The 14,323-nt window shown below is 39.9% G+C and overlaps 1 protein-coding gene across 4 annotated transcripts in view; it reads right to left on the bottom strand.

Moving 5' to 3' along the window:
* Positions 1-14,323, bottom strand: part of pcdh19 (protocadherin 19) — a 149,329-nt gene that overhangs the window by 50,156 nt on the left and 84,850 nt on the right. For all 4 annotated transcript variants that reach the window (XM_015605691.3, XM_022683648.2, XM_007248791.4 and 1 more), the window contains exon 4: positions 8,601-8,773. In XM_015605691.3, coding sequence (XP_015461177.3) covers positions 8,601-8,773 — 173 coding nt within the window. The remainder of the gene's footprint in view (positions 1-8,600; positions 8,774-14,323) is intronic.

Genomic DNA, 14,323 nt, shown 5'->3' with positions numbered 1-14,323 from the left:
ACTAGATAAGAATTTAAAAATGACTGTATTTTAAACAGCTTTTATAGATTTTTTTCTTAAAATTGGATTTAAACAGTCGCAATATCACTTTTCATACAGTATCGAAATACAGTATATAACGATATTTTAATATTGTGCTTGCCACAGTAGTATCTATACCACAAACTCTAATAGAGAGATAGATACGCAAATAGATACACAGGTAGATATGCAGGTACTGCATTGATCCCGCAGGAAATGAAGGCATCTTCAGCGTCTCGCAGCAGCTTAAAATGACAGCGACTGTCATTCAGTCATTCAGCGTAAAATACCTGCAGTGTTCCTGATGCGCTGTATCAGCCTGCATGAAGCGCTGAGTGCATCTCCCCAGTAAAAACAAGCGTATCTCTCAGGCGTGGAGAAACAGACAGATGCCGGTAATAGAATCAAAGTGAATAGAGGAAGCGTTTCAGGGGAAGTGTGTGTATGTGTATACGTGTGTGTGTATAAGTGTGTGTGTGTGTATAGAGCGTTTTGTGTATAGTGTATAGAGATTACAGCCCAGCGAGCGAGAGCTTTTCCCCAATCGCAACCCCTTTCCTACACTCTTCCGACACTCTTACGATGTTTCCGCTTTCTGACGACGGGTGGAGAGCAGCGGGGCACAGCGGAGGAGAGGAAGAGGGGAGGATAAAGAGAGGGGGATGAGAAAAGAAGGAGGAGGAGGAGGAGGAGGAGGGGTAGAGCATCTTAAATCAGAGGTAACGCCATGTCCCTAGTGCCAGCGGTAACTTTCGCAGAGAGTTGTGAGAATAGTAAACATTTACACGGCAGAAAGAGAGAGAGAGAGAATAAGAGAGAGAGAGAGAGAGAGAGAGAGAGAGAGAGAGAATAAGAGAGAGAGAGAGAATAAGAGAGAGAGAGAGAACCCCGGGAAGCGAAGGGAGTTTACAGCCCTCTCTTCCTGCCTCTGTTTCCTGAAAGAATGGGGGAAAGAAAAGAGAGAAAAAACAACATAAAAAGCAAAACAAAGGGGAGGCTGTGTATCCAGATTCTCTGTTTGTGTCCTTTGGCAATTGGCGTTAAAACCGTTTGCTGTTTGACGGCATCAGAAGACGCAAACCATAGATCAGAGCCGGTCCCTTCAGAGGCGAGTAAACGGCGGAGGATTTCAGATCCGAGCGGATTCCGGCGGAGGAACGACCGCGGCGTTCCTATTCCCACTCCCGGCCTGACTGGGAATTCTGCCTGCTGTTTGTTTGCTTTGAATCCATTAGAGTTGATTGTCTAAATTTATTATACCAACAGTGTCAAACACTTGGCGTGCAGACTCTTGACTTTACACACTTCGTTTTAACACGGCCAAATGTGGTAAAATAGCCAATAAGTACAGAAGTAACAGAGCAGCTCTTAAGCAAATTGTTCCGCTGAGAGTTGGGCAACAACGCAACATCGGTATTACAGCAGGGTTTTTTTTGTTTTGAGCGCAGTAAGTAATTGCGTACGGCTTTGTTGCAGCAATACGAGCAGATCCGTGTGCTACACGCTTGGCCATCGATTGCTTTTAGTTGTAAGACTTGTATTTTTTGCACTATAAAGCCCTATCCAGACTGGATTATTTTCTTAGGGGGTTCTGGGGTCATTTTCCTTTTTTATGTTTTTTTTTTTATCCTCTGTGATTTTATTCCTGTCCAGAACGATCATGTACGTGTTTCTGTCAGACGTCCTCTGAGAAATAAAGTACAGGCTGAATTATCTACTGTTTTTCTCTGAACTCCTGTAATCGTGGTCCTCCGGTAATTTTAGTCCCGTCCGGACGCACATCTCCGGAGTTTCATCTCCTCGCGTTTAATAAAATTGCTATTTGTCCAATGCCACACACCGTAATTACAGTTTGGCCTCACGTTTCCACAAAGATCCACGTTAAAAACACAACAGTGTGTGGAAATGGAGGAGCTACTGAACGCTGTGATGATGTCATGTGACCGAGAAAAAAGCCTAAAACCCCACTGATCCTCCTGTTTTTACAATTGTAGTCCGGATCCAGGAGTTTTATCACTGAGCAGAAGTGTAAAAATGTATCACAGACATCCCTCATTTTTTGTACGTTTCTAAAGCTTTTTAGTCGTTTGAATTCATTTAATAATTGAGCCCCTGCAATAAATATCTATATACTTAACATTTCTGTCCTTTTTTAGAGAATTTGGAGAGCATTTTAACATAAATAAGCTAAAATGTAATTTATGTTGTCTTTTATTTTTTCAGTTATAAGTGCACATCAAACACTAACTTTTAAAAGTAAATTATAAGTAACTTATTAATTATAAGTAAATTATAAGTAAAAGTAATTTATAATTGAGCCCTTCCTAATAATATCCAAATACTGAACATTTCTTTATATTCTGACAGAGAATTTGGACAGAATTTTTTATTTTTTTGTATTAAAAGCAAAGAAAATCACTTTTTGCGGAAGTGAGAAATGGTTGACATATGGTTAATAGTGGAAATGGCTCAATTATCACCCTCCCTCATTACCACTGAGCCTCGGCACCGCCGTAAAAACTCCTCAGCTCTTATGAATAAAGACAAATCTGCAAAGTTCTGGCTGCAGCGTTTACAGAGCATTTACAGATCTTCATTAAAACAAATGGGCTGTTCTGCGCTGATTGTAGAAGCTGGATAATAGAGAGTATAATACAGCATATGGATCCAAATTCCATTAGGAGCTGCTATTTGTCACCTTCTAACGCCAGTGGCCAGATCGGAGCTGAGTGCTGCTGAAACGGTTGCTTTCTGCGCTCAGAATCTCAGCTCTCTATTTTCACCTCCTGCACATCCATCTTACTGAAATGGATTCAAACCGAGGTGCAGAAAAAAGGGGAGTAAAAGCTGATCCGGAGTGCGTGGAACTGCAGAGCGCGGCTGATGAATTAACTCTTGCAGCGAACACACAGAATTCTACACAGAAGGAATTAATCTCACTCCCGCTTCATTCAGCACTGCTGATTCCGGCCGGGTCTGAGTAATAATCCTGATACACTAATACTTGATTTTCTAATTTGTCCAATTACACAAGTAGGAGCCTAGGGGCTGTGTCAGCCTGTGTTTTATAGGAAGTGATGTTGTATTTGGTGGGCCTGAGAAATAATTAAGGGCAGGAACCAATAGGCAGCCGGCTCCTTAATTATATTCCATTATTATGTGAGGGCAAAGAACCGTGCTTAAACACAACGCCAACCAAGAGCCTGGAATTCACAGGTTTACCAATAAAAACCTTAAAAAAACTGGGTAACAAGAGCTGGCTACCTCACACCGACTACCTCACCATACAAATACTCATAAATTAACTTGTGCAGTGAATATATGGCCACCTTATAATGTGGGGACCTCACACTCGCTACCTCACACCAGATACCTCACACCAGCTACCTCACACCCGCTACCTCACACCCGCTACCTCACACCTGCTACCTCACACCAGCTACCTCACACCCACTACCTCACACCCGCTACCTCACACCTGCTACCTCACACCAGCTACCTCACACCCACTACCTCACAGCCGCTACCTCACACCCGCTACCTCACACCAGCTACCTCACACCCACTACCTCACACCCGCTACCTCACACCAGCTACCTCACACCAGCTGCCTCACACAAGCTACTTTACACCAGTTACCTTTTACCAGCTACCTCACAAGAGCTACCTCACACCAGCTACCTCATACCAGCTACCTCACACTAGCTACCTCACAATAGCTACCTCACACCAGCCACCTTAAACCCCAGCTACCTTATACCGTAGTGACCTCATACCAACCACACTATAGCCAAGCCACCTTAAACCCCAGCCACCTTATACCCCATCTACCTCACACCAGCCACCTTATACCCCATCTACCTCACACCAGCCACCTTATACCCCATCTACCTCACACCAGCCACCTTATACCCCATCTACCTCACACCAGCTACCTTATACCCCATCTACCTCACACCAGCCACCTTATACCCCATCTACCTCACACCAGCCACCTTATACCCCATCTACCTCACACCAGCCACCTTATACCCAGGCCACTTTATACCCTAAACACCTTACACCAGCTACCTTAAACCCTAGCTACCTCACACACCAGCCACCTCATCAGCATCATTATACCCTAGCCACCTCACACCAGCCACCTCACGCCAGCCACTCTATACCCCAGCCACCTTACACTAGAACTTTTGGCGCTCCTGCTGTGACTCTTGCACCTCACACCATTAACCTCACACCAGCCACCTGCTCAGCCACCTTAGCAGGTCTAAGTCTAATATGTATAATGATAATTGAACAAATCTGCTGATCCATCCATCCATTCATCCTCAATAAATGCACAAATGTACTACAGCCCGGTTGCCAGGTAGCCGCCACCCATCCTGAGATTCATTTGTAGGAAAAAAAACGGTTAATTAGCCAGCTGTAATAAGCCATAGGCCACCTGATCTGGAGCGAACTGAATCTAATTAGTCCTTCTGCCAGTTTCCACACAAACCCAGAGTGGATGGAGGAAAAAAATGACTAAAAAAGACAATTGTTTCATAAATAGTTTGGTAGCGGTTGTGTTTTCGCTGCACTGTCCTCTCTATTCTTCATTTCTCTCTCATTAGCCTATTCTTCCGCAGGCAAGTCTGCGAGATGAGAGCTATGAAAGCGTGAGGCAGTTATCCTATCAGGCTGGCAGGAGTCGGGGCACGGCCGAGCTCGAGTGTGGCTATTTGGATTTTAATGATCTCGACCGGCTCTAAATATTTTTGCGGCTCTGTTTGCCTCCTCTCGACAGAATGTCAAGATACTCTCGTCATTCACGAAAAGAGGTAAACTCTCGAAAAACTGGCGTTTTGTCGTTAATCATCTCTGCGGCGTCGTTCCGTCTGCACCTGAAAGCAAGTGCCATCCTTTTGTTGATCTGAATCACAGAAGCAGATCAAAGGCATGTTTTGCGTGACATGACAGAGCAAGTCGAGAAAAGCGACAAAACATAAAAAGTTCAGCTATGTGATTTTTTTACCCTGATTTTAACCTCCATTCTCAGTCTGAGTCTGGCTGAGTTGAGTGCTGGAGGGATCTAGTCTTGGAGACTCTTATTGATTTTATTGATTATTGGCTGCCCAATCACGTTTCAGATCAGTGGGAACATATATAAAACATTAAATGTGTCAAACTAACACTTTAAAGACCGTACTAGTTGTAGTTGAAGTTGGCTTTTTATTAGGTAGCTTCTTCTTTTTTTCTTTTTTTAAACTTTCAGTCCACCTTAAATTATGCAGCAGCTGCATAACTACATTCTGGTGCTGTTAGCTATGTGTCCTATGCAGCCGCACCATTTAAGGTGGATCTGAATGCTGGTTGGCTCTATTCTAGCCTAGTGTGTAAGTTTTAGGGGAGCAGACGTGGCAGCAGCTGCATAGCTATATTCTGGTGCTGGTAGCTACAGTAAGTTTCTCATACTACAGCACTTAAGCATTTAAGGTGGAACAGAAATTCATACAAAAAGTCAAAATCGAAAGTCTTGCACGTAGAGTACTCTTAACAATGCCGTTCCACCCACAACTCAACCAAAGCTGTTTATTTTGTTTAATTTTCTTTTACATTTTCGATTAATGCAAATAGTGGTGCACACATCAATATCAGCTAGCTGTTGTGCTTTATGTTTACATAAAAATCTATTTTAGCAAACTATAGGCAATCCTACAACTGTGCAATTTGATTTAGGGCATGTCAATGTGTCTTTGCTATCATAATGGCGGGAAAAGTACACCTTGCGCTGCTCGAAACTCACAAAAGGCATGCACTAATTCTCTTAAATAATCATGATTATGTTTACCATATTTTTGGTGTAACATGAAATAAACCAATCAGCAACATGTTCAATGCTTTTTTTATTTACTATTCTGTTTATTGTTGATGTAAAAGTTGATTTTGTACTGTTGTGTGTGTAATAAGTGGGGGTGTACGCTCGGCTCGGCTCGGCGCGCCTGCGTTGCTGAGATAGCGATGAACGTCTGACTGTTGGCGTCTGTCTAGGTTGTATTCAGTCAGTGGAGCTCCTGTGTTTTCTGTTACCAAGATAAACAAGCAAAACTCCAGAAATGTACCTGAACACACCTCATTTCATAATCAGTGTAGATATACAGTATTCTCTAAGAAGCTCTATTTGCTGCCATTTAATCGATTCAGATGGAAAGAGTGTAAGATAGCAATGAGCAGGGTATAAGACAGGGCCCCCAGTCTTTTAATAATCCGCTATGACTTTAAAAGTCGTGTATTGTACCAAAGGCTTAATTGAAGCTTTTAGAAGCGCTCTGAATCCAAATCCGAATCCCTGCCTTTCGTCTTAAACCCTTTTTTTTCTCTTCTTTTCTCTTCTTTTCTCGCTGCAGTGAAAGTCTCCTCATCACTCCAGAACCTGGCTTTAGTGAGTGGCAGAAGCTGAGAGCGAACATGACCTCCTACTGACTGGTGTCAGCAAACCGGATGTCTTGGTAAATGGGAGTCAAAAAAGACACATCAACATTAATTTCCCGCTAAATGAAGCGTGTGAATAATGCATGAGGGCGCGCGATATGTAGATTCTCCACCTTCAACCTTTGTCAGTCTAATTGCTGTCACTCAGGCAGGTCCGGAGCCTGTTGCGGCGGCCCGCCGACATGCTTTCTGTCCATCAGCGATGTTACTGAGGTCTGTATCAAAGCCTGACCGGCGAGCGGCGGATCCTACTTACTATATTAACGCAGGGGAAACTTCAAAGCACCTGGCTGAGGTGAGATTCGCTCGCTGCACATCTGAGGCCGATCTGCCTTCAGTCTAATGGACCGGTAATGGGCTGTGCTCATGCTGGAGAGCCTCATGACTCTCCATCACTCCCTCCATCACTCTCTCCATCTCTCTCTCTCTCTACAACACTCACTTGCTCACTTACGCGCACTCTGATAGGCTGATAAGCTGCTTTCACACTAGTGATGCTGTGATCTTTGCATCTTCATCAGTTCTGCTTCTACCCATACCCATGCATTAACATTGCGCTGCCATACAATATAATAATTGTTAAATTAAGTAAACCACAATGCTAACAGGGACACAGCATCCCAATGCAGCAGATTTGAAAAAGTTTAGCCGTGATGCTAACAGTCAGGCTCGACTTGCTTTAGAGCAGCTAACGGCTATTCTGAGCTGGATTACTCCCTGATAGTTGATAACAGGTCGATGTCACAGTGCTACAGTTTACGTCTTTTTTTTATCTACAAAGCTCTTAAAACAACTGCCTTCAAGCATTACAGAAATTACAGATTTGATCTTTTACTCTCTAACCACCTTTTCACCTTTTCCCATTTTAATTTATTTGTTTGATTTTATTTAAATATAATCATATGTTTAATTAAGTTGGATTGACATGTTTTTAATTTAATTCCTATTTGCTCTATACTTGACTACATTGTAAATGTAAATTGCTCTATACTTGACTACAATGTACTCCTGGGTTTAAATAAGTCACACAATTTTATTTTTACATTGCTCTTTGCTATATGATGTGTATCATATCTGTAGGTTACTCTGAACCCAAGTTATTAAACCTATATAATGCCTTGTCTTGTTATCTACTATTACTAGTTATCCATCTACAAAGGTGCGACAGAGAAGTGTGGTTTCTGGGATTTGGAGTCTTTTGGCTCAGAACCACCATCATTGTCACTTTCTTACAATATTTTTTTTTTACTGAACTGGGAAAATCTGCTTTTACCTACAGAGCAGCAGTGAGCTGGAATTCACTACAGGAAACTCTAAAACTCTAAAATTCTTTTAATATCTAACCACCTTCAGACAGCATGTACCTGTTTTACTTAATCTGATTTAATTTTAACTTCTTGCTTCCAATTTCTTGTTTTAGTTATTCTCTTATTTTTTTGTATTTCTTTTTTAAGTCATTATTCTATTCATAATGGATTTGTATTAATTTACTTTTACTTATTTTAATTTAATTGGTTTCTTTAATTATCCTGTGTTATTATTAATTATATTTTTACTGTACTATGTAAATATATTTTAGCATATATTTTTTTGTTTTATCTTAATTTCTTATCAATGAAACCTCAAGATTTGTTAATCTGTCTATCTATTTTTATCTTTTATTCACTGTTATTTAAAATTTTCTTTCACTATCATCATTTTCATTGGCATGTCAATTCCTGTTTTTGTAAATTTGTGGCTACACTGAAAATGAGGGTTGTCCTCAATGTACTTCCGAGTGAAAATAAAGATTAATCAATTGATTGATTGATTCATTCATTCATTATTCATATATCTGTAGTACCTGTTGGTGAATGCTACAACCAATACAACCAGTACAAGAAAAACATTTCGCTGTTTACCAATAATCACCAAAAATGTATCTACCACTCATCACGTCTCAGATCTCAGATGCTATTGCATGATTTTGCAGAGCAGTGTTCCTCCTGGTGAAAGACCCTGTATCCTGCGCTAACCTGTGCTCAGTAGTGTGCAAGCCACGCCCACTAAGTAAGAGCTTCCTGTTTAGCAGAGTCACAACAAGTTAAAACAGGAAGTGCAACCCTTACCTTGGTCTGGAAGCTGGCAGCTGTTTGGAGGCACGGTCATGTTCAGCACGTCGTTGACGGCCGTGTCGGCGTAGTGTCCTCTCTGCACGTCGTGTTCGCTGTCCGTCTGGTCGCTCTCCTCGTGTCCACTGTCCTTCAGGCTGTTCCCCTCCATGTCCTTAAACGTGGACGTGCTGGAGGACGAGAGAGAGAGAGAGAGAGAGAGAGAGAAGACGTTAAAGGACTTGTCTCGTTTAGAGAAAAAGATTGAGAAAGACGAGATGAGAAAGTGAGAGAAAGTGAGAGGGAGAGTAGTAAGAAAAACAAAGAAAAAAGAGAGAGGCACAAGAAGAGAAAGAGAGAGAAGAGAGAAAAAAGGAGCAAGACACATAAAGAAAGAGAGAGCAAGAGAATGAGAGGGAGAAAGAGAGATCAAGCGAGAGACATATAGACAAAAAGTGAGAGAGAGACAGAGAGAGAGAGGAAAAAAGAGAGTAGTGATAAAAACTAATAGAGAGAGAGAGAGAAGAGAGAGAGGGCAAGAGAGAGAGAGGAGAGAGAGGGCGAGAGATATTAGTATATATATATATAGAGAGAGAGAGAGAGAGAGACATTAGTGTATAAATATTTATACATATATATATATAATGTCACCAGATTCACCGGATTCTAATACGGACATAATCATATAAATCATATAATTTAAAAAATAATCTAAAATATCCAAACAATCAATTACAATGATAATTACTGTCTAATTAAATGTAGCAAATTGTTTATGTATATGTGAATTGTTTATGTATATGTTATAACTGATTTAACTGACATTAATATATATATATATATATTGATGGAGTTGTCTCGTTGAGTTCTGTCTGATCTCACGTCGCTCTACTCTACTTCTACTCTACTTCTACACCGTGTTTTGATTCTGTTTTAAGAGGCTGATGGACCGAACTCGCTCGCTCTGTCTCTGAGTCAGTGCTGGGAATAGATCAGAGGTGCCACACTGTGCTGGTAGCAGATCAACTGAGAGAAAATATGGAAGACTTATTAGGATGATGGGTCTGTTTCAATCTCTCTCAGAAATATCGAACTCAGAAAGCCATCAGTGTAGACGGGCTGGGGGTTCGAAAGTGTCTGGGACTGATTTAGAGGAAGGTTGTGTTATAAAGCAAAATGTTCCTCTAGAAAGCTTTTATAGAGGATGGATAATACGGGTGTGCCGATCTGATACTGGCCAAAATCACTAGATCCAAAATACAGCTGTGGGAAAAAAATGAGAGACCACTTAAAAATGACTAGTTTCTTTGATTTTACCAAATTGAAAACCTCTGGAATATAATCAAGAGGAAGATGGATGATCACAAACCATCAAACCACCAAACTGAACTGCTTGAATTTTTGCACCAGGAGTAAAGCAGCATAAAGTTATCCAAAAGCAGTGTGTAAGACTGGTGGAGGAGAACATGATGCCAAGATGCATGAAAAAAAATGTGATTTTAAACCAGGATTATTCCACCAAATATTGATTATTTCTGAACTCTTAAAACTTTATGAATATGAACTTGTTTTCTTTGCATTATTTGAGGTCTGAAAGCTCTGCATCTTTTTGTTATTTCAGCCATTTCTCATTTTCTGCAAATAAATGCTCTAGATGACTATAATATGTTTATTTGTACTAGAACCTGACTGCGCCTTATTGTGAGATTGTAGGTAATTCCCATCAGGAGTTACAAGGTCATAAAATGGATGGAGATTTTTGTTGTGCTCCAGATTCTAACAGCTTAGTTTAGAAAAGGAAGAAATATTGACGTACATGGTGTATAATTGATATCGGGAGCGGTAACGGTATCGGACATGAACCAGTGACACAGACATATGGACAGAAAGTGAGAGAAAGAGTGAGAGAGAGACACATAAGAAGAGAAATAAGACAAGAACAAGAGAAAGAGAGAGAGTACTGAGAAAAAAAAAAACAAAAGAGACATAAGAGAAAGAGGGAGAGACAGAAAGAGAAAGAGAGAGTGGTGAGAAAAACTAAAAGACAGAGAGAAAGTGAAAGAGAGTGAGAGGAAGGGTAATAGACATTAATATATATATATATATATATATATATATATATATTGCATTAAGAGCCACAGTATCCAGGGTAATGTCAGCATACCACCAAGAAGCACCAACCACATCCAACAGGATTAACTGTGGATGGGGGAAGCTGTCTAAAAGGGATGTTCGGGTGCTAACCCGGATTGTATCCAAAAAACATAAAACCACGGGATTTAATGTGCACCTCAACTCTCCTGTTTCCACCAGAACTGTCCATCACCACAATAAATTATTGTGCTCTAAAACCAGGTGTTTCAGTTTAATATATATATTTATATGTATATATATATATATAGAAAGAGAGAGTGAGTGAGTTAGAGAGAGAGAGAGAGTCGGTTGTTTCCAGGCTGGTGGTGAAGTCTCTGCTCGGCTCTGCGGCTGCAGACTCTGATGTTATCAGTCTAATTGCACCTGTCCCGGTCGGCCGGTCCGCCGGAGCCGCGGGGGATTTCTCTTTGTACTGCGCTGCAGAGCTGCTCTTCAATAGTCTTTATTTATGTAAACACTGCACTTCTTTCCCTTTTTTTGTTTTAAGAGACAAAATTGCTATAATGGGCTTTAAAACGCAGCTCTCGCTCTCTTTCTCCTCCTCGCTGAAACGCTCTGTAGCTCCAGGTAAGAAAAGAGAGGAGCTCTGAAGCCCAGCCACCAGAACCAGAACCGCTGCCGCTACGCCGGTCCTGCGGGCGTCTCGGGTCCTGCGGGCATCTCGGGGCTTTCATTAGACACGCCGGCACGCCGAGTCCTCCCGTCAGCTCCTGCTCGGCTCCTGCTCGGCTTCAGGTGGGCTCCGGAATGTCGGCCAAGTCTTTCCAGGACAACCAGTCCGTTGTTCCTCGTTCTTCTCCTCCATAACAGGAAATTACACGCCCTACCTTTCTTCTTATCTCTACCGACGTACAATACCCTGCCTGTGTTCTCCTGAGGAGCACCCGCTGACTTTCCCGCCAAACGCCGGCTTAAAATTCCTTCTGATTCCTCGGACCGATGAGCCGAAACATCACCACGCCTACATGATCCAAAAAAAACTGCAGCTCGGACTTTACAGCTCACAATGACTACTGTGTATATGATCAGATGATACACTGCTCCAGAAATAATGGCGATATGCTATAATAATCTAATTTTAAGAAAATTTAATGACACTATCATATATAGTAATTCATAATAATTGATATACACCCTTTTAAGGAACAATGAACATTTAATCAATCATGTTTTAGGAAATTATGACTATTAAATGATTCTATCATACTATATTATACTATACTCTACTTTCTTATCTAAAATATTGTTGTCGTTTATTCTTATTTAAAAAAAAAACGCAAATGCAAAGAAAACACAATGGATGATATCAAGGCCAGGAATAATATTGAAAGTCATGCCCATCTATTGTATAATAGAAAGTAGATACTGATAATCAGATCCACAGGCTCAGGGCAGCTTTCTCTGTTTGGTTTGGTTTCACACCATATATATATATATTTAGGCATAAACCTAAATGCACCAAAATGTGCACCAATAAACCTCGTGAGCACATCGTCTCCTCTGATTGGCCAGAGCTGTCTGTCATGGAAGCAAATCTAAGTAAATATAGCGAGAGAAAAAAATTGTGAGCAGTGAACGCTGCACAGACCGCTCTCAGTGTGTAAACAGCATGGAGCAGCAGAGACAGCATTTGTTTATAGCAGTATATTATCTGGCTAATATATATATATATATATATATATATATATATATATATATATATATATATATATCAGATTAAACTGCACTTTTTCAGTAGTTTAGGTCAAATAAATATTTTATATATTTTATAGCTGGGTCAGATCGAGACCGGATCACGTTCTCACCACAAGAGAACCGCTCCTCTAGTAGGTCTTTTTTCTTGCGCCTTTGATTGACCTCTGGATCTATTTGTTTATTTGACTTCATTTGATCTTAAAAAGTTAATTTGACCTTATTTTATTTACTGTTTATCATTCACATGTATTTTTTTTAGGTTTTTACTTTTGTAAAGCACTTTGTTTCTTTATTTTTTTATTTTATGTTGAATGACTGAATTGCAATTATTTAAATATAACATATTTGCCGAAATGTTTCTGAGGTGCTATAAAATCCAAAATGTTTTAAAGTTGTTATTTTTTCTTTATGTAAAGCACTTTGCACTGCCATTGTGTATAAAAGGTGCTGTATAAGTAAAGTCTTGCCTTGTCTTTTCTAAACCCGGGGTTATAATACGCATTTTTGTCCCAATTTAGTCCTGATTCTACCTAAATCTGAGTCTGTGCTGGTTGGCTCTATTTTGAAGAGTTTGGTCAGTGGGAGTGGCCAGTTGAAACAAGAACCAAGTAGTGTGGGAGGGGCGGAGCCTCTGAATTTTGGCCATCCAATAGAAGCTCAAGTTTGATTCTTAATTATTGATCTGAAGTTGGCTTCTTATTAGGCAGCTTCGTATTCAAATTTGACATTCCACCTTAAATAATGCAGAAGCTACATTCTGGTTTTAGTACATATCCCATATTGTTGAGCTATTTAAGGTGGAATGGAAATTCGTATAAGAAGCCTCATAAACATTTGTAGCATGCCCTGAACATTTATTTTGATTATATTTGCAATATAATCTAGTAAAACTAATCTAGTAAAATTCTTTATTATCTGCTATGACTTTAAAAGCTGTGGATTGAACTCAACGCATTACGCTTTAAGGCTCCTTTAGCATTCAAATTGCATACATGTTCATAAGGGATTTGATGTAATAATTTATGTTGGGATTAAATATTAAATATCACGACTTGCTTGTTTAAGTGTGGGGCATACTTAATTATTGATAAACAAACAAATCTAAATATATTACACAATGAACAGCTTGTGTGTGTGGTAAACATGGAGCAATAATATCAACAAACACGTGAGAACATGCAAATGCTGGTATATTTGCTTATATATATATATATATATATATATATATATATATATTGCTAATATATTAAACAATAAATATGACTTTAATCATTATTACTGAGTGTGCTTACTTGCATGCTTATTTACATAAGAACAAACTGATATGAAATGGTTAACTGTATTTTTCATGGGTTTTTGTGTTAATTAGTCTTAAAAAATAAGATATACGCTTTTTTAACATAAGTTAAAATACTGTAGATCTAAGTGCTACACCAATAATCACCTATATAGAGATCTTATTAGCTTTATTTTTAACCAATTTCAGGCGGAATTTCAGGCAGAATGAGCCGTTTAGGAGCTTTTATGTCACTTTTTTATGCAAATAAGCTGTTGCTGGCCACGCCCCATGCTTACGTAAAACATTTACCACAGGTTAGTGTTAGCTTGTGCTATACGGCAAAACATGAACAAGCTAGTTCCTGCATAACTGCGATAAAAGCACAAAAATATCCCTCATCTACTGGTTTGCAATGGACAGTAGCTACAGATTCCTCCCTCAAAAGAAGTCTGCTGTATAAATCCTGCTGTAGAAAACACACCTAATTTTCCTCTTCCTGACTTAACCATCTCACAACTGTATCGTTTATCGCAATTATTTCTGGAAAAATATGGATTCTTATGGATCCTCAACAAAAAAAATAGTCATGTAGAGAGTTGTAGAGGTTCCTAAT

The sequence above is a fragment of the Astyanax mexicanus genome, chromosome 10 (genome assembly GCF_023375975.1).
Source record: "Astyanax mexicanus isolate ESR-SI-001 chromosome 10, AstMex3_surface, whole genome shotgun sequence".
In the NCBI taxonomy this organism is placed as follows: Eukaryota; Metazoa; Chordata; class Actinopteri; order Characiformes; family Acestrorhamphidae; genus Astyanax; species Astyanax mexicanus.
This window is presented reverse-complemented; position numbering and strand designations above follow the sequence as displayed.